The 25,369-nt window shown below is 49.6% G+C and overlaps 1 protein-coding gene across 3 annotated transcripts in view; it reads right to left on the reverse strand.

The window, feature by feature from the left end:
• Positions 1–3,102: 3,102 nt before the first annotated feature.
• The window catches only part of ASIC2 (acid sensing ion channel subunit 2), a 1,003,508-nt gene continuing 981,241 nt past the window's right edge, over positions 3,103–25,369 (reverse strand). For 2 of the 3 annotated variants that reach the window (XM_033091176.1, XM_033091174.1), the window contains exons 4-10: positions 16,756–16,906; positions 14,769–14,825; positions 13,088–13,241; positions 10,919–11,010; positions 7,430–7,509; positions 5,886–5,954; positions 3,103–4,055 (exon numbers count right to left, since the gene is read on the reverse strand). In XM_033091176.1, the coding sequence (XP_032947067.1) occupies positions 3,954–4,055; positions 5,886–5,954; positions 7,430–7,509; positions 10,919–11,010; positions 13,088–13,241; positions 14,769–14,825; positions 16,756–16,906 (705 nt within the window). In that variant the 3' untranslated portion in view covers positions 3,103–3,953. The remainder of the gene's footprint in view (positions 4,056–5,885; positions 5,955–7,429; positions 7,510–10,918; positions 11,011–13,087; positions 13,242–14,768; positions 14,826–16,755; positions 16,907–25,369) is intronic. The other variant, XM_033091177.1, reaches the window with a different exon arrangement.

Consider the following 25,369-nt stretch of genomic DNA (forward strand, 5'->3'; position numbering starts at 1 on the left):
AAAACTCCGATTCATCTTTCCTAGTCATCTGTTTACTTGTCAGCATTCCCTGCTCAGATGATAAATTCCTTGAGGGAAAGTGCCTGGCACATAATAGACAGATGATCAATAGTAGTTGAATGATGGTGAATCTCTGTTCTTCATGGGTTTCTCCTTCCTCCATTGCCCTGCTCCCTTCCCAACTAGGCCAGGCAGTTGGTTTTGTGCAGCTTAGGGTCTGCCTAGCTACGTGTGGATCAGGGCTGGCCACCGCCCTCCTCTCCTCCCGCCGTGGAAGCAAATTCCTTGGCCCCTTGAGCCCTCCTTCTTTGTAACAGAGGGGCACATTCACTGGCATTTTCTGAAAGTCCTTACCTCTGCTCTGAGTTTAGTTCTCAAAACCGAATAGAAATCTCTGAGCATATGGAGGAAGGGGTCCCGGGCCTCTTCTTGGGTCTCTGAGCTGAGCTTTACCCTGAGGGAAGCGCTACCCACCCATTTTACCCCTGTGGGCAGGGTCTGCCTCTGACTGCCTCCTTCCCAGCTCACCAAGCACCTTTCTCCAGACCCCTCTGGACCCGTTCTCACAAGGCATCTTTATGGTTAAGACTCTAACAAAATCAGCCGCAAATTGGAAAGAGGAAAATAAAAGAACTCCAGTCTCTCTCTGCCAAAACAACAAAGCAATGGCATGTAAGCAGCCAGCTCTGTCCTGGGATGGCTACTCATAGAGATGGTTACGCCTTTTGCTTCTTAGCTGCAGCAGACTCAAATAATTCTGTTTCTGAGGTCATGTGCCATTATTTTATTGGTTAATTGACTTATTGATCTCACCCTTTGAGGTCACTGATAATTCAACCTTGTGGTATGGGCTTGCGATCGGTCTAGACTGCCGGCCTTCGTGTCATCATTTGGGTCACTCTCAAAAACGTGACACATCCCCACGTCTCCTCGGTCTACAGATCTCTCCAGGTCTTCATGAAGGAAATGATTACACATGTGGCTACTTGTTTGAAATGATGATAATAAAAACACTCCCCCGCCCCGCCCCCGCTCCCAGGAATGTAGGCAGACAACAAGGTCTTTGGCTAACAACCAGTCAATAGTAATCAGTAGCTGGCTATTGATTAGCTCTCTGGAATTTGCTGCCTTGTTTTCTTTAAACAGGTTATGTTTGTAGACCTGCTCGGAAATGAACAAAGCTGGGATTCCCCAGCTCAGAAGAGGCACGTACATACGTGAGGCAAGAAGCAATTAAAACCTGTTAGAATATTCTTTGCTCCATCCCAAATTGATTTGACGTTTTTGTTGTTGTTGTTTTTGAAGAGGAAATCAGAAATCCAGGGGAGCCATTCAAATTGCAACTTAATCGATAGATTTTTAAAAACGTATGAAATTGTGAAAGTGGAATAAGACAGAACATCCATTAGTCTCCAAACTCACTAAACAGACATTTCGTTGGGTGCCTGTCCCTGATGGGAGCATGTGAGGACAGTCCCTCCTCTTCTGCCTCTGACAGTCGAGCCACCAGCAGGACGTTGTCCAGCCTGAAGCAGTGAGGAGTTAGTTCGTCTCAGGAAAGGGACTTCCATGCCCTGGCAGTCTGGAACAATGATTGCTCTCACTCCTTCTTGCTTTAAGTGGGTTTACAAATGGAACTATGACCTTGGGATCTTGGGGGTGTAGCTTTGGTTGCCACTAACTTACGGGGTGACCCGAGGCAAGTCCCTTCCCTTCCCTATTGGGGCTGCTTTTTTGGGAAATGGGGACTGTAGGTTATACAGTCCAAAGGGCCTGTGGTAGGCAGAATAATGCCCCCCAAAGATGTCCATATCCTAATCCTGGAGCCTGTGACTATGTTACTTCACACGGCAAAAGAGATTTTGAAGATGTGATTAACTGAACCTTGAGATGGGAAAGTTATCCTGGATTACCGAGGGGGCCCAATCTAATCACAAGGGTCCTGGACAAATGGAAGAGGAGAGCAGGAGAGGATCTAAGTTAGAGGGAGATGTGACTACAGGAGAAGGTCATTGTTGTGCGATGTGAGAAGGACTCAATCCATCATTGCCGGCTTTGAAGAAGGAGGAAGAGGCCGGGAGCCAAGGATGGTTGGTAGCCTGTCGAAGCTGGAATGGTGAGGAAATGGGGATTCCTGAGAGAACAAGGTGTGGGCTGTGTACTCCTGGTGTGAGGTGCTTTTCAACTGGTCACATTGGATAAATATCTTTTCCTTGTGTTAGCGGGTTGGGCAGGAGAGAGAGAGAGAGAGAATTGGATGGCAGAGCAGGGACTGGAAACTTGAGCCCCAGTCTAGCCACTGCTTTTGTGCACTGTGTATGAGCAGAAGGTACAAACCACATTAGACCTCTCTTCAAGGCTTTGGGGGAGACATCGAGTTGGAGTGGTGGGGGGACGTGGGGGGAGTAAACGTTAGGCTACAGGAACTGAGCCTATGGATCAGGGTGCAGTGAGGAGAAGGATTCTGCCTGAACAGGAAGCTCTCTTTTGCCACAGGGGGGGCTTGAAAGAGCAGGCCCCCTCCCCACCAAAGGCACCCCCCGACCTCCTTTCCCACGTGAACGTCCTCTCAGGAGCCATGGGGAGCAAGGCAGAATGCAAAGGTGACCTCTGCAGGGACAAGCAGGTCTGTTTCCTGTAGGTGAGGAGGTGGGGGGCACAGAGGGTACAGAAAAGTTGGTGTGTCAGAGGGGGTCCCCGTGGGGCCTGTGTCCAGCCCAAGTTCACTGATGGGGTCAGGGTCGGGAGGAGACAGGACAGAAGGCAGAAGAGCGGAGGGACGGGAAGGCGTCCTTTATGGTATTCAGGTCTGGGCAGCGTTCTCTGCCTCCCTGCTCTTCATGCTACATGTTTATGGTCCAGGGCTGTGTCGTTCAGACCATGGGCTGTGACCTATTAATGGGTCATGAAGTCATTTACAAGGTTGCGATCAATCATTTTTACGGATTTCGACTAGAATATACCTTTCGCCAAGTTAAGTATTGTTGCATAAAACTTTATCTCTATAATCTGTGGTTTTCGACTGGTCAGGCCTGGCCCTTTCCTAAGCCCTCAAGGAAAGAGATCTGCGTGTGGGGGGAAAGGCAGAAACCACTCAGCCACTTCCACAAGACCAGCTTTTAATATGACCATGATTGGAAGCACAAATAAATAAACGCCAGAGGAAATGGAACAACCAAACCAAAGCAAACCTCAGAACATCAAAACCCAAAATCAGAAAACAAAACAAAACGGATCTCGGACAGACAGACGATGAAAGTCCCCCCCACCCCCAACCAGGAAACAGACTCAGACTGTACAAGCCGTGGCACAGGGAGAGCAGAAGGACAGGGGTGCCCTGGATGAGTACTGGAGTCACCCAGGCCATCGTGCCTCTATCACAGGCGCTGGGACGCGAGGGGATTGGCCTGCTCACCCTGTGGGCCAGCTCTGGGGGAAAGGGGTTTGTGGACAGGTTAAGAACCTTCACAAACGACACAAGGACCGGACATAATCGACAGTTCTGCGGTTTCCCTCTTGACGGTGCAGTTGTGATTCCAGTGTGGCCTCACGGTGACTTTGGGGCTGGAACCTGGTCCCCCTGTATGGCTGCAGGGTGGCGGCTGGAAACTGCACGGAGGCGTGTCATGTATAGAGACAGACGTGGAGGTGGCGCCATGAGAAGTCTGAGCATGCAGGTGATTTATACATCTGGCAGTGAGATGTGATGGCAGGTTGGTCCTCGGACGGCTCCAGAGTGGGACGCATTTGTCCTAAGAGGGATGCACGGCAGGGCCCGAGGACACGTCCTGTCAGACGTGGCGATAGCGAGGTTTTGGCAGATTGTTTGCTATGTGTGCATAGGGGGCTCTTGCTTCTTTCTGTCATCAGGGGCCATTCCGTCTGAGCCTGCTGTCCCCTGTCCTGGGTCTTGGGCCTCAAGGTGTGTTTGTGGGGTGGTGGTCCGAGGGCTGTCAGCAGGCAATCTCCTCCAAGGTCCCCAGGGCTGTCTGCATGGGCACATTCACAGTGTGGCTGATGGTTTCAGAGTGGTTTGGCATTGTGTCACAAGTGCTCTGGAGGGAAGGGGAAGGCGTTTATATTTATTTAGCGAAAATTCATCACGATGCTACAGGCAGGCCTGGGACGGTTCTCCCACTGCTCCTCCTGCACTGGTTTGCCATCTTAAGGTATGAGGATGAAAATGCCCCTCTGCCTCCAGAATTCTCACCATTGCTCACCTAGTAGGTGCTCACTGCGGTGGGCACAGGGTTCCCTGGTGATGAGGTTCAGCTGCTGGTTTGATCTTCTCTCCTAGAGGTCCCCTGATGTGGCACCTGAAGCTACATCTGAGTGGTGTGTAGCTTTGGGGCTGGATGGTCCCCAGCCTTAGGGGCCTCCTTTCGGGCCTACCTGGGGTGAGCGGGTGCAGCCCGTGGCTAATCCTGGGGCAGGGGGTGGCAACTGCTGGGGCCAAGCTACAAGGGCTGAGGCCCCTGATAGCCAGAACCAGAGCTGGGCCCCAGGGAAAAGTTGTCCTGGGTCCCTGAGCAGGGTACGGTGTAGAAGGCTGTGAATCTTCAGGGAGATTCCCAGGCTGCTCTGGGCCATGGCGGGTGGGCCCCTGAGAGGGATGGGAGCAGAGAGACTAGCCAGGAGGCTGTGCCAAGCATTTGGGGGAGGTCTTATGGGGACAGTGCTGGGCAGAGGGGGAGGGGACAGAGGGGAGGCTAGGACTCTGAGACATTTGAAGGCAGGAGGGAAGGGGGTTGAGGGAGCAAATCCACACTTGCTGAGCACTTACTATAAACTATGCAACGCTGACTGCTTTACAGGCTGCTCTCACTTCATCCAAATGACACCCCAGGTCCCTGCGATGGGGCAGAAGCTCAAGGAGGGAAGGAAGTGAGTAACATGTCCCCAGAGACACAGCTAAGCAGCAGGGACCTGGGATCCAGCCAGGCCAGCTCAGTTCAGAGCCTGGGCCCCTGTCACACTGACCCTCCGAAACAGAAGCTGTCTGCTCTTCAAACAGAGGCTGCAGGGCCTGAGAGAATCGATGGGAGATGTTTAGCCTCGGAGATGGGTAGAAAAATAGTGTCTGGAACAGAAATGGAATCAGAGATACCTGTACCAGACAGCTGAGCCTGGAGCCCAGGAAGGGATTGAGTTTGGGAAGGAGAACAGACAGCCATGAGAGGGGCTGCCTGTCTGGCTCTAGGCAAGTCAGGTAGAGGAGGACAGCGGTCAGGGCGTCTTTTGTGTTCAGCTCATATCACCAGCTGTGTGACCTTGGCCTCTGGGCTCCAACAGCCTCAAATAAAAATGGACATAAAAATAGCCCTTTCTCTAGGGTGACCGTACGGCCGAAATGCCATGGCACTCTGAAGGCACGCAGGCCAGGGCCTGACACGTAGCGGGCACACAGCAGTCAGTAGTTATTCTGGGTATGTTGCTGCTACCAGCTTCACAGGGCCCCACACCCCAGGTCCCCTTCAAACGGAGTAGAGTACCAGGGACGTCCCAGCTTGCATTTTGCCACCCTGGGGAATAAGGCAGCAGAGCTGCACAGAGCCTCTCTGGTTCTTTTGAGGCCATAAAATGAGGGGAGTAGCCCCGTGGCCTGGGGGAAGCTGGACTGGACAGGCAGGACCCACCCTCGGAAGCACCTTTTGGTATCCACAGCATCTATGACTTATTATCAGGCTCTGGGATGAGTCTCAGAGAGAAAGAGACTCGGGGCTCGGTCGCAGTGCCCTTGGGTTTGGGAGCTGACAGGGTCTCGTAAGCCATGGGGAGGTGTGAGGCGAAGTACACTGCTCTGCCCCTGGTCCCACTGCCTGGTTTCATGTGGCCTGTACAAGTCAGAGTTGCAAATCAACCTACAGCCCACGAGATGCTCTTACCACGTTCTCATCGTGGCTCCCTTCATCCTCTTCTTTGCCAAGCAGGTCTAATAGCTTCTCTTTGATCAGCTGGAAGCAAAGCAGGAAAGGGTTTGTCAGGCTGGGTGACTGGTACAAAGGTAAACAGACCTCCCTCCACTCGGCTCAGCTCGGAAACCATAGAGGCAGTGGCTGCCTGGGCGGTGGCTGGACAAACTGTGGCAGGAGCTCTGCCTGGCAGCCAGCTCGAGGAGCCTCTGCCCGGTCTTTGGGCAGAAATGGGATTTGGGTGCAGGTGCTAGAGTTTGGAAGAGGTCACAGGAGGGCCCTATCTCACAGTGTAAACGGCTTTTGCCTGTGGATGGAGAATGTGGGTACATGTACGTGCTGGCACGGCTCCCCTTCCCGTCTGTCCTCACAGCGGCGTGGGAGCCAGCCCTTTGCTGAAGCGAGGCCTGGGGAACAAGATTACTCATCACTTTTTAGGCCTGGCAGCTCCACAGTTCATAAGATCAGGGCACAGTTCACTTCATGACGCTCTATTCTTAGCAATAAACGGTGGTTATTAAATATGTTATGTGGTGTGATTCAATGTCCATAACTTTGTACAGCTTTTCACAAAAATTAAGCAATAAAGCAGAATAACATCTGGCCATGGGATGTGGGTTGGGTTTTGGGGAACAAGGTCCCCGTGCTGAGAGGCAGGGTGTGAGATCGAGGGGACCCAGCCCTCACAATGATTCCCAGTGAGCAACCTTTGGTTCTTGCCAGCCCTCTCTGAGAAGTAGACGTTGCTGTGCAGGCTCTGTTTGCCGGGCCCAGACTCAGGTGGTCCTGCCTGGACATGCCTTAGGTATTCTGGAGCCCCTAGAGCCAGCTGGGTTTGGGAGATGCCGGTAGGCAGGCTGACGGGCACCAGGCGCTCTCAATGCCGGAAGTCGCTGTCCGTTGTTTGAAAAGCTTTCGGAGGCTTTGTTCCAAATGCCTCTTCAGGGAGACATGTTAGCAGCCAGAAACGGCTGGTGTACCCTTGCCCTCCTCAGGATGGATGACGCTTGCCAGGAAATGCCCCTTACCTCATCCTGCCTGGACCATGAACGCACCACTCAGGTGATGGGCCACCCAGAGGGCAGGTGCGTGTGTGTGTGTGTGTGTGTGTGTGTGTGTGTGTGTGTGATGTGAGCGGGAGCATGTAGTATGAACGTGTGGGTGCAGACACACCCAGGTATGAAGGCACTACTTCTGGCCGTGCCGTGGGAGGGGCTCAGAGCTGGCCTCAGCTCAGTCTCTTCTCCTCCTCATCCCTTCCCCTCCCTCCCTGAGAGGGCAGACAGCCCACTGCTCTTCCCGGTCCCTGGAAATAGGACTGTGGCTCCCATCTCCCTTACGTTCACCTCCCCCCCATGCCTAGGACTCAGTGATAGACAATATCCATGGACAGGGAGGAGAAAGCAGACTCTGGAGGAGAGAGGCCATCCTCTCCCCTGACCTTTGGTCCTGGACATTGAGGCAGGATGAGGGCACGCACATATGGTCCGTTTCCCACGAGCAATCCCAAATCTTACCTCATAAATATAATCAAAGAGCTCTAGTATTGTGAGGATACTAGCACCAATAAACAATCCCATCTGACCACCAATATCACCTGGAGAGAGAGAGAAAAGACCAAAGGTTTGGCTTCACTCACAGCGCTTCCAGGAAGGGGTGAATAGACTAAGAACTTAGAAACCAGACCTTCTGAACCGGTTCCCCTCCACGGGAAGCCTGGGCTTGTAACTGGAAGGCCAGGCCTTTGACAAGGCCCTCCCTCAATGCAAAGCTCTGAGAGCTGATGTTTTGCAGCACCCAGTGGGGATGGGAACTAACCTAACTGCGTATTGGAGGAGCCTAGTATAGACCTCATAGGCTAATAGGCTTGCCAATTACATTCAGAACCACACTGATTGGGCCCTGCTTTGGCTCTGGGCTGGAAATAGAGATGTGTGTGGTCTTTGCCCTGGGCAAGGGCAATCTATCCTGGGACATATGTATCAGGTGCCCTGGGTGGGGTCTTGGGAACAGTGGCACAAGAATCTCTCCCAACCCCTGCTTCAGTCATGACATGGGGCCCCTCTCACCCTTGGGCGGCATTATAGGAAGCATTGCCTCACCCAAAGGTAAATGCTCTTTGGGTTCTTTCTAGAGCAGGGGGTCTTGTCTTGGGGTGCATGGGCCCCCATGAGCAAAGTTCATCTAGACTGGTCTTCAGATCCCCCTGCACCAAACTCTTGGAAGACTTGTAATCAGCGTTGATGCCCGGACCTAGCGTATGCGTATTAAATCAGAATCTCTGGGGTTGGAATCTGGAAGTCAGGAGTTTTAGGTCCCCCAGGGGGTTCTCTGGCCCACCAGAATTTGAGAACCATCCTCCCGCGGGACCGTCAGATGGCTGGAGACCTGAAATTGAGTGAAAATGCTGTACGTGTGTGCCTGGGCATTTGTACTGGGAGAATTCATGTTTGAGAGGCTTTTATCAGATTTGTCAAGGGGTTGTGATCTCCCAAAAGCCCAAGTGCTTTGCTTCACGGCTCTCCAGGGCGCTGAGGGTGCAGTGGCCACCAGCTTGTTGTGTGGCTTTGACAAGCCCTGACCCTCTCAGCAGCTTTGCCTTCAAACAACCCTTGGCGGTGGAGCTGGTTGGGAAGAGGGCTGGAGATGAGCTGTGAAGTCCTTTCCTGCTGTGATCTTTAAGACTGGGCTGGGAGAACGCTGGGAACGGAGTGGGGGAGTGGGGGTTGGGGGCACAACTGGGGGTGGGCATATAGGCCTACTGGAGATTCCAGGCTGACCTCCTGGTCTGAGAACCTCCTGATGGGGATGTCTGCCCACTCCTCTCCTGACGATAGCTGCGAGGAGCCTGACAACCACACCTGCAGGTAAACAAGCTTAGATGGCGGGGAGGAGGCTCTCCCTCGTGGGGCTTGGTGCTGGGTTCAAAATGGATCCCCCTCATTCCTCTCCTCCCCCCAGTGGCCACTCTAATATCCTTAAGGGGGGCTTATTGGGGAGTGTGCACTCGTGTGTGCATGTCGGTGTGAGTGTGTGTTTGTACGTGCACACAGTACAACTGAGTGTGGGTACAAGCCAGGGTGCTGTGGGGTCGCATGTGTCTGTGTAGGGACAGGTAGCACGTCTGGCCATTGATGGCTTCATGTAGGAGGCTCTCTCTGTCTAGGGTAGGTACACTGTGTGTGTCTAAGCGTGCGTGTCTGTGGCTGGTGGAGGTGGGCACCGTGTGTCTGAGTGTGGGAACATGAGGGAGCATGTGTAGGTGTGAGTGTGTCTGTGGGCATGGCAGTTGTGTGTCATGAGTGTGTGAGTGTGGAGGTGTGCGGTGGGTGGGCACGTACACGTCTCTGTGTGTGTGGCCAGCACGGTGTGTGTGTGGCTCAGCACGGTGTGTGTGACTCAGCACGGTGTGTGTGTGGCCACCACGGTGTGTGTGTGGCTCACCATGCAGTGTGCATTGAGGTGAGGGTGAGCCCTGTGGCAGTGAGAGAAGGGCCCGGCGGCTGAGGGCTCGCAAGCGCATGTTCTCATCACGGAGGTACAGATGGCAGCGTGCTTTTCTCAGCGGGCTATTCTGGGCGGGAACAAGACGCTGGGAACGCACTCATCCTCATGTCTGATGCAGAGATAAGCTGGCCCTCTTGACAGATTCAGAGATCAGGCTTTCCCCATGCTGTGTGTGTGTGTGTGTGTGTGTGTGTGTGTGCCTAGGTGGGGGAATGAAGAGGAGGGGAGGGGAGGCGCCATGTCCTGAGTCTCCTTTGGGAGATAAAGGTGGCAGGCAGGTGAGGGACCAGGACATGGCCTCTGCCTGGGCCCAGGGCATGAGTCTCTAGGCTCGGTCCCTTTGGCCACAGCAGTCTCCCAGGCCTGAGTGATGGCCACTTTAACCCATCTGGGACCCAGCTGTGGCCCAGCCCCCAGCCTCCTGGGAGAGGTGCAGAAAGGCCCAGATGGTGCCTGGAAACACCAGCTGGGCCCTGGGTCTGCGGTGGCACGGAGACTGTCCAGGTACCAGAAATGAGTACTAATGGACCTTCTGTGTGCTGGGGCTTTATCACATTTAACCATCACAACAAACATGTCATGTGGGTTTTAGTAGACCCATTTTGTAGATGAAGGACGGACCTGAGAGCCATAAGGAGAAACAACTTGCCCAAGTCCTCACAACTGGTCTCGCCTCTATTCTTACAGGCAGAAGGTGTCTGTTTCCCTCACCCCCCGACCCCCAGGATGCCACTCTCACATGGTTCGGCTCACAGAGATGACAACAGCTATTTTTCCTTACGGGAACAGGCATCAGATCTTTTCCTGAGAGTGAGTACAAGTTGGGAGGAGAGCCCAAGGGGCAGGTCTTTTAACTGTCCTCCCTCAGGTTTTGCTTTGGGCTGGAGCAGGGTTGATATTAACGCTCTGTGTCCATTATGTGCAAATGGGGCCAGGGGAGCTGATGGGAACTTGTGTGGGGTGGCAGTCAGGTCTGTAGATATCTGGGGACAAGTGGCCCTTCTTTTGTGTTTGCGAAAGGACTCAGTCCAGCGGGGACACCTGGCCTTCTCAATGCAGCAACAATACTTTCCAAGTGGGGGCTCCCCTGGGGGCCCTCGCTGTGTCCACTGCCTGGGGATCACCCAAAGATCAGCCTTCCCTCCATCTGATAGCTCTTTCTTCCCGCCATGGCCCTAAGGCTCTGACTCCAACTTGGGGCAGAAAACCATGGCATCTACGAGGGCAGCTCTGGAAAGGCCCTGAGAGACCTTTAGCTCACCCACCTCACTGTGTTGATGGGGAAACTGAGGCCTAGATGGTAGTGTGACCTGGGACAAAGAGCTGCACCACACTGGAGTTCTTCTCGTTCTGGGACAGGGAACAACTAGTGAATATAGAGGCTAGACGCATCAGGAGGCTTATATCTCTACCTGCCTGCCTGCTGCCTGCCCACCCATCCCCCCTCCCTCCCATCCCCTAAAGATGTGGAAATTTGTGCAATAGACCCTTTGACTTACCAAGTAAGGCAGCAACTTCATACGCCTTCTTCTGTTCAATCGTCTCGTAATTGAGAGCTTCAAAAAATATATCCAGAACGAGGATGTTCTCTCTGCAGAGGGAATATTTAGTACCATGCACGGTTAGAGCCATCAGGACCCACAGGGATCATCTAACACAGCTTTCTTTCCCATGGACAGATGGAGAAACCGAGGCCTAGGGGAGTGCAACAACTGGTCCGAAGTTCGAGCCAGTGAGTGGCAGAGCTGGGGCTTGAAAGCAGGAGTCCCGACTCCCAGCCCAGTGCTCTTCACAGGGCTGGAGGCACCGGCCAGCTGTCCTCCTTTGCCCCCATTTCTCTGCCCCCTCTCTTTGCGCGCTTTCCAGGAGTCCTGCCTAGCCTCCTGGTCCTTGGGTCCCCAAAGGATCTGCAGGTGAGTTCAGGACTCTCTTGACAAGGCTCGCCCTGCCTGCCCCAGCTGGCCTGCCCTGCACACTCCTAACAAGGTTCATAGCAAGCTTCTCCTAACGGGAGGCTTTACCCTGTTGCCAGAGCCAGGGAGGGTTATTCAGGAGCAAACCTACATCTGGCTGGGGGCATTTCTGGCAGAAGCACTGGGTTCTCCTCTTGCTCCTTTAGGCAGGTGTGTTAACGAGACACATCTTGGCAGGAGAAGTCGTTACTGCCTGCAGAATGTCTGCTAAGCAGTAGGACCTGGCACCTCCGACAATTCCCTGTCTCCTTCAGTGGCGCTCACAAGGCCCTCCACGCCCTGGTCCCCAGCCCACTGAGCAGAAGCCATCAGGCTTGTAGATATCAACCCAGGGATGATGGGCTTTGGCGACTATGTCAGCAGGAGGGAGTGGTGGGGAGAGAAGATGCTCTTTTGCCCACGCAGGGCTCTCCGAGGCGCCATTCCAAGTGTCACCATCTCCTGCCTTGTTTATGGCAACTGCCTCCTAACAGGCTCCCTTCTGCCCATCTGGCTTCCCATCCATCTTCCAAACTGCGGCCTGCAGGATCTTTCTAAAACTGCCAAACTAATTCAAACGAAATAAAATTTCAATTCAGTTCCCGAGTCACTCAAACCACATTTAAATTGCTCAGTAGCCATGTGTGGCTAGTAGTTACCAGGTTGGACACCATTTCATCGCAGAAAGTTATGTGGAAGAGCAGGGGTCTAAGGCACAAATCTGAGCCTGCCACTCACTTGCTTGCAGCTCTTCAGCAGCTCCCTATTCTCTTAGGATAAAGCCTGCTCCTTTCCCTCCACCTGCTCCTCCTGTCCAGTTCAGCTTACAGGACCCCGTTGCTCAGACAAAACCACCTGGCCCAGCTTCTACTTGCAGGTCTTTTACCTGTCCTCTCCTGAGTCCCTCTGTCTTTTGTTCTTTTCTCCCATGTCTTTTGTTCATTTATTTATTCTGTTAAAATTCTGTTCTGGGACAGGAGAAGTGCAGGGAAGCAGGGACCAATGAGTGAATACAAAGGCTGGACTCGTCAGTTCAGGTGTTCAACCTTATGTTTTGAGCACCAACACTGTACAAAGCCACTCCACAGCAGAGAAGAAAAAAGGAAGGTTCCTGCCCTCAGGGAACTTTCAATCTAGTGGGGCAGGCAGGTAATAAACAAGGAAACATACATGAACATAGAATTATACGTGGTGGTGAGTGTTGTAAAGGAAACCCTGAGTGCTTTGAGAGAAAAATAATAGCAGGGGGCCTAATTTAGTCTCCAAGGAGATAACATTTAAATAAAGACCTGCCCTATGAGGGGCCAGTTGGGTGAAGGGCGAGAGGAAAAGCATTCCAGGCCGAGGGAACAGAATGTGCAAATCCTGCCTGGAAAACTCCTATACATCCATTAAAACAATCTCTGAAGCTTTCTTTGACTGAATCCCCATGCCAGGGGCAGCCATGCACCTCCCTTACTGCCTGTATCAGCCTTTCTGGGATTCAGTTGTGTATTTGTCTCCCCACAAGACTGTAAGGTCCTTAAAGGTGGGGGCTGTGTCTTAATCCTCCCTGCCTTCCTATTCTGAGTGTTGAGCACAGAGCTTGGCACACAGCAGGTGCTCAGTTAATGTCGGCTGAATGGAACTAACTACTTACCTTTGCCCTCTTATTCGATGGCCCCAAATTTCTTCCTGATTCCATATCCCCCTCCCCACCATACGCACTGAGCTTACGAGATATATTTTTCTGATTTGTTAAATTTCTTCTCAAGGTACTTGGCTGACGTCTTGCTGGGGATCTTCACCATGGACAGCTCTTTGTTGTAGCGGGTCAGGTTGCAGGGTGTCCTGCAGAGACAGTAATTACTGTCCTTTTCCGCCAGTAGACCTGGAGGGGAGAGGGAGGTCCGGCTTAGTGGGGTGTGTGGACAGGACTTCTGGGCCCCGGAGAGTCGGGTTCAGCAGCAGAGAAGTGAGCTGGGAGGTGGTGCCTTCCCAGGTTGGTGAGGGGTGGGAGCTGCAGTAAGAAGGGGAGCTGGGCTTTGGCTCTAGGTTGACGGGCTGAGCTCTCATAAAAAAGTGCCCACTCTTTCTAGGTTACTCTCGGTCCCGTTTTCCTTCTGCTTCTTTTCCTGTTATGTCACCCTTTAAGAATTGTTGTGAAGGCACCACTTTTGGAGAATGGGCTCCAAGGGAGTCCTGGCCTCTTCAGCTTCCCAGGGCCTTCTTTTCTGTTCCTAGCCTCAGTCTTCTCATCCATAAAGTGGGCCCCCTATCAAAAGCAAATGTGGGAGATCATTTTATCTAAAACCTGGGGCTCTGCGGAATTCCCTCTGGGGCTCCCTCATAGCCAGCACCCATCTCCTCTGCCCACTGGGTTAGGATGCAGGCAGATTCACAAGTCCTTTGCCTAGAGGCAACCTCCCCACATGCGGAACGCTTCTTTCCCTCTCCTCTCCTCTTCACTTAGGACCGGGCGGTTGAAGACGTCGTTTCCCTCCCTCCCTCTTTCCTCTAACCATCTCAGTGTTTCTGGCTACCCATAGGTTTTGTTGATTCTTCACTTCACGGAGAGACTGAGTCTTTGCACACCTCGGCAGTCATTCCCTCTCCTCTGTCAGTCCCCCTGCCCCCCACCAGTCCTCGTGGAAGCATCTGGACTTGTGAGTCCAGAGCTGCCCCCACTCAGCTCCAGCAAGTGCAGCTGCTGAATGAACTTGAGTCCATATGATTTAAAAATCCTCCCTGCTTGTCTTGATTAGAAACCATTTCCCAGGACTGGAGAGAGGCAGGCATGTGGAGTGGGTCTAGCTTTGGGGTTGTCGCTTTTATGCGCCATCTTCCTCACCGGCAGTTTTCCAGGCAGGGTTGGGGTGGGTAATCAGCCGGGTCATTCCAAGCAGCAAACACCCAGCAGGCCAGAGTGGGAGGAGGAGGGGCAGAGCTGGGGGTCTTCCATGGCACGTGTGGAATCTGGACCAGCCTCATCTCTCCCCCCCCACCCCACCCGCAAGCTCACCAGAGCATGCAAAGACAGGACATTTGTGGAGTGGCCTTGGCCTCCCGATGTGAACCGTCAGAGTGTGGGCCAAGCTCCTTTGGGGCCCATTGTCCATTCTCTCTCGTCTCTGTCCCTTCCTGTGCATTCCTCCGTGCCCTCCATTCCTCCTGAAATCCACTTCTTCTCTCTACTCCTGCCTCCTTCCCAGGGCCGTTCTCAGCCCTCATCCACCTGCATCAAATCCCTCCCCCACCCTTCTCTCCCTCTGCCTCTCCTGCTCCTACAGCCATGCCACCCTCTCCAGACTCTTTCCCCTCACCCTTCTCTCTTCCCCCTTCCACCTGGTCTCTGTCCCAGAAGGTCTCCATTTCAGCCCCCCTCATCCCATCATTCCATTTGTCCCCCTGTACTGACCTAGGGCAGGCTCTGCACACTCCTTGTGCTGCTCAGGGGTACAGAAAGGCGCATCCCCTACAAAGAAGAAACACAGGGAGCGGTACTCAGGCAGCAACACCTCCCCTTCTGGGGCTGGGGGAAGGGAGGGCCTCTCCTCTCTGAGGAGGGGAAGCAGTCTGCCAGCGGACATCAGAAGGGAGCCCTTGATCAGGGCAGCAGGGAAACAGTGTACCCCGAAGTTTGGGTTCCGATCTGCTCTGTGACCTTGGGCAGGCAATAATGGGAGCGGGAGCCTCCTGGCTAACTTCTCCCAGATCGCTGTGCAGGTCCAGCCAGCTCAGGTGGGAAATAAGTGAGAAAGCGTTCATGGCTGAAAGCGGGGAGGTGGTGGTAAACACCTACTAGGTCCTGGGCGTGCGCCATCGTCCTTAATCCACATGGAATCCCTCTAAAGTAGGAAAGCCTGGGTATGTTTTACCCACGAGAGACTTGAGGCCTGAGTATCCTGCCTTCTCAGGACACCAGAGTGGCAGTGACGGAGGTGGGCTTTGAACCCTCGTCCGTCTCATCCTGAGGCTGGGGCTCTTTCTACCACACTGCACGGCTGTAGGCGAGAAGGGCTGCTTTCTAAGTTCCTCTTTGCTAGGCCCTTAATTCCACATTAGTCATTGAGATGCCAGGAACTGTCATGGGTAGAATGATTAAAATCTGTACTGCTTGTGTGGGGCTGAGTTTCACCGGGGGGACATCTCACTGGCTGGTAACTTTCACGATCGCTGGGTTGTCCTTTCTCTTGCATCTCTTTGCAGGAATCCAGGACTCGTTTTTCTTTTACCGAGTACTAAAGTGCACCACAATGTCCTTTCCTTACCGTTTCCCCAAACACTTTTTTCAAGAGCTGAGGAGCTGTTATGCTTCCTCCTTTCGAATAATAATAATTTCACTGGTATGTTTCCCTTTTTGCATTGTCTTCTAGGCACCTCAGAGGCAGTTTTGAGGATCAATAATGCTCATCTTAGATTACTAAATAAATGACGGGTTACTCATGAAATAATTCAGAATTTAGATAGGAGGATGTTCATTGCAGCAACGGTTGTCACACAAAACAGTTGGTAAGGAACTAAATGTCCGATATAAGGATTTAGTTAAATATAATTAAAGTATGTCACAAACATAAAATAGTAGCCATTACATACGATAGCAAAGATCCTGGCACATAATATGTCTTCAGTGAACAGGACTTTCGGTTCCCTCTCCCCATGTACGCACACAACCACCACTGATGTTGGCAGTTTACAAAGCATTTTTTATTTCTTAGCCTAATTTTGTCCTCATAACCACTAATGTTTGTGTTTTAAAGATCATGAAGGGGAGAACAGAGAAGTTTAGAAACTTGGGCCAGGAAATACCGCAGGTGGGTGAATTGGAAGCCAAGGCCCCCAGATTCCTGCCCTAATCAACCCCCACACCACGTTCTGCCTCTGACATGCCCACTGCTTCCAATGAGATGACCACATGCCCTGTCAGTCTGACAAGAGAAATAGCAGCACACACGTTTACTTGTTGACGGATGGACTTTTGCCTCATTTGAGAGTGCTGGACATTTGGATGTAAGAAGGGAAACATCTGGATGAAAGCAATAAACATCTGGAAACCACTGGATGTTTGCATGTGTACCACACCAGGATGTAAGGATTGTAAGCATCCAGCTATCTGCGCACTAAACTCTAGGAGGTAAGAGCAGCAAACAATTAGCAGACATATTGAGCATTGGGAGGAATGTTCTCCATACATCGGGATGCTTCTGGATACCTGGATGCTGCCTTGATTGCTAGAGTGGATGTTTCTGTCTGCTCTCTAAATGTTTGGGCACAAATAATACTCTTCCCACAACAACATGCTTTTGGAACCTAGTGGAGTGGGTGAAGTGTTTTCCATTAGGGTGAGAAATGCAAAGCAGCGGTCCCCAGTGGGGCCCTGCGGCCACCCTCCCTCTAGCACTGACCTGGCATGTGGACCATGCGGCAGTTGCAGTTCTCCACGATGTAGCGGGTCTCACAGTCAATCCTACAGGCGGTGATACTGTAAACAGGAAAGAAGTCGAGTCCCATCTCTGAGGATCGGCACTCGCCCCATGGCGGGGGCAGGTAGGTGAGCTGCAAGACAGGAAGAAGGGGGCAGCAGTCAGCCCCGGAGGTTCAGCCTCCACTGACTCAGTGCTCATTCACTCACTTATTCAATCAACAAACAATTATTGAGCATCTACTACGTGATAATCTAAACTCCATTGACTTCACAGACCTTCAACATCTGGCTCTGACACTAGTTATCTTTCATAACCTTCCCAGAAATGCTGATCTTCTCAGAGTCTCTTCCCACTTCCACACTTTGTAATCTCCCATCTCTTGGAATGACCCAGTTAAATTCTACCTTCTTGGCTTGGAACACTGGGACCCCAGACCTGGAGGACGAAACCTGGAGAAGGGTCCAGGATGAAATGGCTTTAGGCGTAAGCCTAAGGTGTGGTTTCTGATTCGTGGCGCTGACTAAAGCAACTCCAGGGTGATGCCGTGGATGGACTCCTTTGGGGAACATGTCACTCTTGTTCTCAGAGGTCCAATGACCATAAAATCTTCCCAACCTATGTACTTACCTGTCGGGAAGAGAGACGGTGAAGGATGAGAGAGCTAATGGTTGTTGAGCACTTACTCTGTATTAAGCCCCAGCCAAGTTCTTTATACCTATCTTTTTTTTTTTCAATTGAAGAACAAAAAATACAACAAAATGCACACATTTTCAGTACACAGTTCAACAAATTCTGAAGAATGTATATACCTATGTAACCACCACTTCAATCAAGATATAGGACATTTTTAATCACCATAGAGAGTTCCTTCCTATCCTTTTCCAATCAGCCCCCCACCTACCCAGGCAATCGCTGTTACAGATTCTATCCCCACAGGTGGCTTTGCCTCTTCTCAAATTTCATATAAATGAAAACTTATACTATGTGCTCTTTTGTGTTTGGCTTCTTTTGCTCAACACAATGTCTATTACACAAAGTAAACTTCAAGACAATGATACTGCATGAGATAAAGAGGGTTATTTCACAATGATAACAGGATTAATTGATCAAGAGGCTATAATAATTCTAAATATGTAGTACTTAATGATAAGTTTCAAAAATACACAAAGCAAAAATTGACAGGGAGAAATAGACACATCCATAATTAGAGATTTCAATACTCCTCTCTCAATAACTGATGAATACATAGACAAAAAGTCAGTAAAGATACAGATTTGAGCAACACTATGAAACAGCTTGACCTAATTGCCTTTTATAAAACATTACACCAGCAATTACAGAATACACATACTTTTCAAGTGCACATGGGGCACTTACCAAGATATACCATATGCTGGACTATAAAACAAATCTCAATAAGTCTTAAGGAAATGAAACCACAGGGAGTATGTTTTATGACCAAAACATAATTAAATTAGAAATCAATAAGAATAAGTAAAAAGAGATAACACAAGTTACCAATATCAGAAATGAAAGAGTACATCACTACCTATCCTACAGCCATTTAAAAAATAATGAGACAACTTTATGCTAATAAATTAAAAACTTAGATGAAATGGACAAATTCCTTGAAAACACAAACAGAACAAAACTAACATAAGGAAGAAATAGAAAAGTATAAATCTTATTCTTACTGTTTATGTTTCCCCATTCTCATACTCTTTTTTTACCCATCCTTTTACTTTTAACCTGTCAGAATATTTATACAGATAAGGTAATCTCTTGTAAATAACCTAACTGAATGTTGCGATTTTATCCTGTCTGACAATATTCGAGAGTTTAATCCACTTACATTTAATGTAATTCTTAATATGGTTGAATTGAAGTCCACTAACTTGCTTTGTTTCTTATTTGTCTACACTGTTACTTCTTCCTTTGTTATCTCTTTCCTGACTCACCTTTTGGGTTAACTGAGTATTGTTTTGGTAGTTCATTCCATCTCCTCTATTGGCCTTTGCTTTATACCTCTTTGTATTATTATTATTATTATTATTATTATTATTATTATTATTAATTGTTACTCGAGGATTTACAACATGCATCCATCCCTAACTAATCACAGCCTATTTTGAATCAATGTTCTACCACTTCACATAAAATTCTAATTACATCCCTTCCTGTTCATCATTCTTTCCTGTATTGAATTTCCACTGGATATCAGCTCCCTTTAGGCTAAAGAAATTTCTTGTACTATGGGCGTATAGTTTACATGTGGTACACCTGTGGAAATTTTTCTCAGTTTTCATTTATCTATAAAATGTCTTAGTTTTGTCTTTATTTTTGAAATAGATTTTGACTATTATAGAATTCCAGGTTGTTAAGTGTTTTCTTTTAGCATTTCAAAGATGTTCCACTGTCTTCTGGTATCCATTGTTTCTGACGAGGAAACAATCATAATCTTTGCATTGCTGCCTTCTATATATGCCTTTTATCCTCTGACTGCTTTTAAGGTTTTCTTTTTTCTTTGGTTTCCAGGATTTTAACTATGCTGTACCTAGATGTGGTTTTCTTTGTATTTATCCTGCTTGGGGATTGCTGAGGCTCCTGTATCTGTGGAATGAGGCTTTTGAACAAAAAATGAGGCTTTGAACAAAATGAGGCTTTTGGTCAATTTGGAAAAAAATTGACCATTATTTCTTCACTTACGTTTCTTCCCCATCCTTCTTCTCTCCTTTCTTTCTGGGATTATAGGCATGTTGGACTGCTTAGTACTGTTTTACAACTCATCGGGGCTCTGTTCACTTCTCTCTGTCTTTTTTCTCTTTGTGTCTTATTTGAATAATTTCTATTAAATTGCCTTCAAGTTTGGTGTTCATTTGTTGTTTTCTATACAATCTTCTGATAATCCCATCCTTATAGTTTTTAAATTTCAGATAATTGTATTTTTCAGTTCCAGTCGGCTTTTTAGAAAAGTTTCCATATCGTGCCTAAAAGTCTATCATTATTTACATTTCCTTTTTCAGTTATTTAACATGCTTGTCATTGTTATTTTAAAGTTGTTTTCTAATTCCAACACAGTTATAGATGGATCTGTTTCTTCTGATTGCTTAGTTTTTTCTTTTCTCATTTCCCCTCTTTGTTCACATGTGCAGTAGTTTTTGATTGTCTAACGGAGAACATAGTCACTTTTTATTGTATGCGGACACGTGGATAACTCTGTACCGTGACCCGGGATCAGTTACCTTCCACTGAATGGTGTTGAGCTTTGTTCCAGCAGGCAGTTAAATTAATGATGAATCACTTTGATTTTGTGAAGGTGCTGTTTAGCCTTTGTATAAGAATGAGTATAGTTTAGTTTTTCCCTTAGTCTTGGGATGTGATCGAAAATCCTAAGGAATGAAACTTCTGGAATTTCAATGGAAAGCCCGAGGTGTTTATCAAGTCTCTCTAACTTGGTGGGACTTGAATTATAAAGCCTGTCTCCCTTGCGTTGGAAGCTGCTGAGATAACTGCTTGGCTCTTTCAACCGCTGTCCTGTGTTACTTGGAGTGTCTTCAGATGAGGTTGAAGGTTCATGCCATGATTTTTGGGAAGTTTATATACAATTTTGGGTCTCCCCCTCTGTGGGTCCCTCCTTTCTAGGATATCTTTTCCCAGTTTTCAGCCTTTCTGGAAACCTGAACTCTGACTTGTGACTTTTTAACTCACTGCTGCTTTCTGTTTGAGCTCTATCTCCAGTATTCCCTGAGAACTTGATGTGCCCTTAAGGGAGAGGTCAGATAAAAAAGAAATGTGTATTTCACCCAGTGAGGGTCCCTTATCCTCAAGGGCTCTATACCCTCCAGGTTCTAGCTGCTTTGACACTACTCTCAAGGGTCATCAATTAGTAGTTTTAAAATATTTTGTGCAGAGTCTATAATTGCTGTCTCCAAGAGGATTAGTCTGAGAGAGGCTGCTCCACCATTACTGAGAACCAAATCTCTATACTTACTTTATTTAACATTCACAGGACTCCTTTGAGGGAGATGTTCCTATTCTCATTTTATTAATGAGGAACCTGAGTATTAGAAAGGTTAAGTAGCCTGTTCAAGATTTCACACGTTGTCAGTGGCAGAGCCAGCAAACAGTCCTGGGAATCTCTGATTCCAACCTTGTGCCTGTCGCACTATATTACATTGTCTGTATAGGAAATTGGTGGGAGGGAGGGAGGAAGGGAGAGAGAGAGAGAGAGAGAGAGAGAGAGAGAGAGAGAGAGAGAGAGAGAGAGAGAGAGAGAGAGAAACACACCAGGAAAGACTTTTAGGAGCTTTTCTTTTTGTTTTTACCTAACAGCTCCTTTCTTCTTCCTTGTTCATGCAGGTTTGCTTTACTATCTCACCTTTCTTTAGAGTTCATAAACTGACCAGGTGTTCACAAATTTCCTACATGACCTCGGATGTCACCGCTCTCCTCTGGACCTTAGTTCCCCATCTGTAAATAAGGAGGGTTTGGGGGTAGGGCTAATATTCTATAATTAGAATGGATTGGGTCCCCTATGTTGTTCAATATTAGCTCTGTAAACAGAGTGGATTTGGGAAGGACTAATAATGACTTTTGGCAAGGTTGCGGGTCTAAAATGATGTATATTAACTTTGGGGGGTACTCGTTTCTTTTTCTTCTGCTATAACAGTTTCCCACAGTGGGTGGACAAAGAACGTAGCTGGTGAAGCTCTGGTGATGAGCCAAGGTCTGTTCAGGGGTTGATCATGTTCCGTTTTTCTGCAGAGGTCATGATTCGGATAGTATGGCTACCCTGCTGTGGCTTGTTTATCATTTGTGCCATCAGCTTTTCTGAAGTCTCACACTCCACAGCAGCGGGAAAACCACAGCATGTACAGCATCCATTCTTCCTTACCAATGAGTGTCTGAAAGTGGCTTGGAGTATTTGTTTATCCTGGGCAAGCAATGCCTTAGGGGGACCCTGAAGCCCTGTCTTCAAATATCTGAAGGATTGTGTCAGGGAAGAAGAATTAGATTTGTTTTCGGGCATCCCAAGGAAAGGACAGAAACAAGAGTAGTTGTAATAAGGGAAATGGAGACGATGACAGCATTCATTGACTCTGCAGGCACTGTGCGAGGCACGCTACATGTAGTCCCTTATTTAATCCTAAAGAAGGAAACATTCTGCTCAACTTTTGAACCTACTGTATGAGTCAATAATAAACTCACTGTCTTGGGGGTAGGTTCCCCATCATGCGGGGTGTTGAAGCAGCAGGTACCCAACTACCTGCATGGGATGGGAAGAGAAAGATTCAAGCACTGGGTGTGCAGTGGATGAGATGACTTCTAAAGGCTCTTAAGACTCTTTGTTTAATTGTAGACCCTAAATCTATTATTTTGATTTAAGAATTAGAGGCAGTGGGATGAGCCAGACAGAACCTTGGACCTCTCTCTTTCATGGGCTAGCGGTGTGACTTTGGGTAAGCTACACAGCCTCCGTCCTCTCGCCCCAGGATTTAGCCTCCGCGTCTGATTAAATGAGACAAGTGCCCAGCAGCTCACCAAGGCTTCGGTCCCATCCCCTTCCCCTAAAAAACTCTTTTATGTTTTTCGACCCCTTTTGGTCATTCAACAAATAGCCCAGCCCCACCTCTGCTCTCCTTACAATTTGGTTCTACAGACCCGCAAATCTCTGCCCTTTTGAGGTCAAGTTACTTTGAGTTGGGTTTATTCTGAGGACTTCTGCCAGTTCAGACAGCCAAGTGAAGACGACACCAGGCAGCTGGCTCTGGGGGTCTGGAGCTGGGAGAGAGATCAGGAATGGAGATGTGAATACGGGAGGCTCAGGTGTATGAAGCTGTGGGGTGGGTGAGCCAGGTCCGGGAGAGAGGAGAGATGCCCCCGACTGAACCTTGAAGAGTTCCTGCCTTTCCATGACAACTTGTCTTCCCTTACCAGTTTTTCTTTCAGCCGTGGAACTGGTAGCTTTGGATAATTGCTTAAATTTATGAACTGAGCAAAGAACTCAGAACTTTTGCGACTGAATACTCTGGTGCTTGCCTTTTATTGCTCCACTGTGTTGAGGATTCTCTGTACAGTCGTTTTTGTTTTATAGTGAGAAGCTTGTGTTTGCTTCCTCCCTGCCCTTGGTCACCCTGTGCTGTTCCTCAATCACTGGCTGTCCCAGCCTCTCCCAGACCACGGATCCCCAGGCAGGCCAGCAGGTGGCGCTGCAGTTAACGTAGCTGCCCAAGACGTGTCTGTCGTCTGAGCTGCCCCAAGGGAGTGGGCCAGTCTCCTAGGCCCTTGCCAAGCTTCTTGGGCCTTTTCCTTGTGTTTGCAACCCACACACTGTGAGGCCTTGGCTGGGACGCTGCTGAGGCGGGATGCTGAGAGGATGATGAAACCGCATAAGAGTATATTCATTCTGCCCCTGTAAAGGGTAGAACAGGCATGAGGAGAGAAAAAGGAGGGGGAAGGAGAGATGCCTACCTAGCTCACCTCATGCCCACATGGCTCTTTTGTCATGTCAGCTATTTGGCCTCTTGATTCAGTGATTGCACAAGAGGCCACCCTGAGCAAATCTCTTCAGGCTCAGGGATACCCCTGTGGGTTCCTTCCTGGGCTAGCTCACGGTCTTCGTCTGGCCTGCCTGGCTTCCTCCTCTTCCTCACTAGCCCACCTGGCTGAGAACCATCTGCTGGGAACACCCATGTCAGGAACACATGCTCTGTGGTCAGACCCAGCTGGGTGTCCATCCTGGCTCTGCCGCTGACTTCGGGGGGACCTGGAGCGAGGGGCAGAGGCTCTCTGACCTCCCTTTTCGGCACAAGGATCACGCTGAGAAATTAGCTACTTCAGAGGGTTACTGTGAGTTTTGAACATAAGGTATGCACAACCCAGCTGCCACCCTCGGCTGACGTCTTCCGGTCTCTGTTCTGCATCAGTGGGACAGGGCATGAAACGTAGGCTCTTGTTCAGTTCCACAGAACGCCAACCCCCCAAGGCCGCATTAGCACACATGGGAGATGCCAGAAGGAGCTGGAGGAGGGTTCTGCCTCAAAGCCAGTCTCCTTCACAGAGCCCAGTCCGAGCCCCTCTCCTCCGCTCTCTTGCCTCATATGCTTTGCTCCCCTTTCCAGGAGCAAGATCAACCTATTCTCATGTATTTTTTCCAAGGAAAGGCAATTCTAAAACCAAATGTTTTTTTTTTTTTTTCCTGCCTTGCTCTATAACAAGATGAAATATCTCCCAGAGTACCTGGTGCGTAATAGATGCTGAATAAACCGGAGCTGTGGTGTCACTGTGAGTTGTTATTGCCCTCTGTCTTCCCACTAGCGGCTTGGCTCATGGAGTACAATGACCAGGCAAAAGAGGCCACCTGGCTGTGCTTTTGCATCCATAACACAGATTCACACTCTGATGACCAGAAACTCTGAGGCACGCTCTGACAACCTGTGGCACATACGCAGGGATTTTGTGTTCCTTCTGAAGACTTCTCTCTGGAAACTCCACCTGCGTTTTATTGGCTGGAAAGCCAGCATTCAGCAGTTGTGACCACGTCATCGTGATGGTGCCAGAAATGAAACGTAGTATGTAGTACTGTGAGAGGAGCACTGTTGGGGCTTCTCGGGAGACGGGCAGTCCCATTTGTCAGGTGCCCTCCAGGCGTTAGGCCCTGTCACCAAGTTAGCTTGTTTCATCTTCTCAGCAGGCAGCAAGGTTGGGATTGTTGTCCCATTTTATAGATGAGGAAAGCGAAGCCCAGTCGGGCAAACATTTTCCTGGGTCACAAATTACATTGATTCCAGGTCTCTAGGACTCCAAAAACCCTACTCTTGAAAGTGATTTGCAAATTTTCAAAGCCATAGGCCACCCACCCCCACTTCAAATCCAATGTGATACAGGCACCAATGTAATAAGCAAAGGTAAGCTGCTATGGGTGCAGGTGAGGTGGAGCTGAGTCTGTGCTCAGTCTTCTGGCCCCTGCGGTGACCTCCAAGTATCTCTCAGGAACGCCAAGGCTTACCATGCAGAGTTCGAACACCCACATGAGGTGCCAGTGGATTATGGGGTTCCTTGGGCAGAAATTGTAACCTCTCTGAGCCTTACTTACCTGGTCCATAAATTAAGAGGCCTGGACCAGACAGCATCTACACTCTTCCAGAATCTCCAGTTTTGAGCGTAGGGGGTCTCACTTATGACGATCCAGGATAAAGGGTGGAAAGTGGGTGGGCAGCCCTCAGGTGATTGGTCTGGTCTTAATATTTGGCTCAGAATGTATTTTCTTCCCTTTGTGTGTTTGGAGAAAAGGATCAAGATGAGGCCAGTTTGGCCCTGGCTCAGAGCCGGCAGAAAGCCTTCACTCTGGGAAAAACTGCCTGGACAGCGGAGGGAAAAAAAATCCCCTTTGTAATCTGTTTTGCGGAGAACATAGTCAGGAGGGGTGTTCGGCTTGCTCAGAGAGGCGCCCGCTGACCAGGCAGCGCTTAGCCTGAGACCAGGGGTGGCTTCTGGGGATGCAGGGAACAGAAGTGGGGGTGCAGTCTGGGCTGTTACAAAGGCCTCAGCGGGCTTTTGTTAGCCCAGCCGGCCCAGGGGTCCAGTCCAGTTG

The sequence above is a fragment of the Rhinolophus ferrumequinum genome, chromosome 21 (assembly GCF_004115265.2).
Source record: "Rhinolophus ferrumequinum isolate MPI-CBG mRhiFer1 chromosome 21, mRhiFer1_v1.p, whole genome shotgun sequence".
NCBI classification, from domain to species: Eukaryota; Metazoa; Chordata; class Mammalia; order Chiroptera; family Rhinolophidae; genus Rhinolophus; species Rhinolophus ferrumequinum.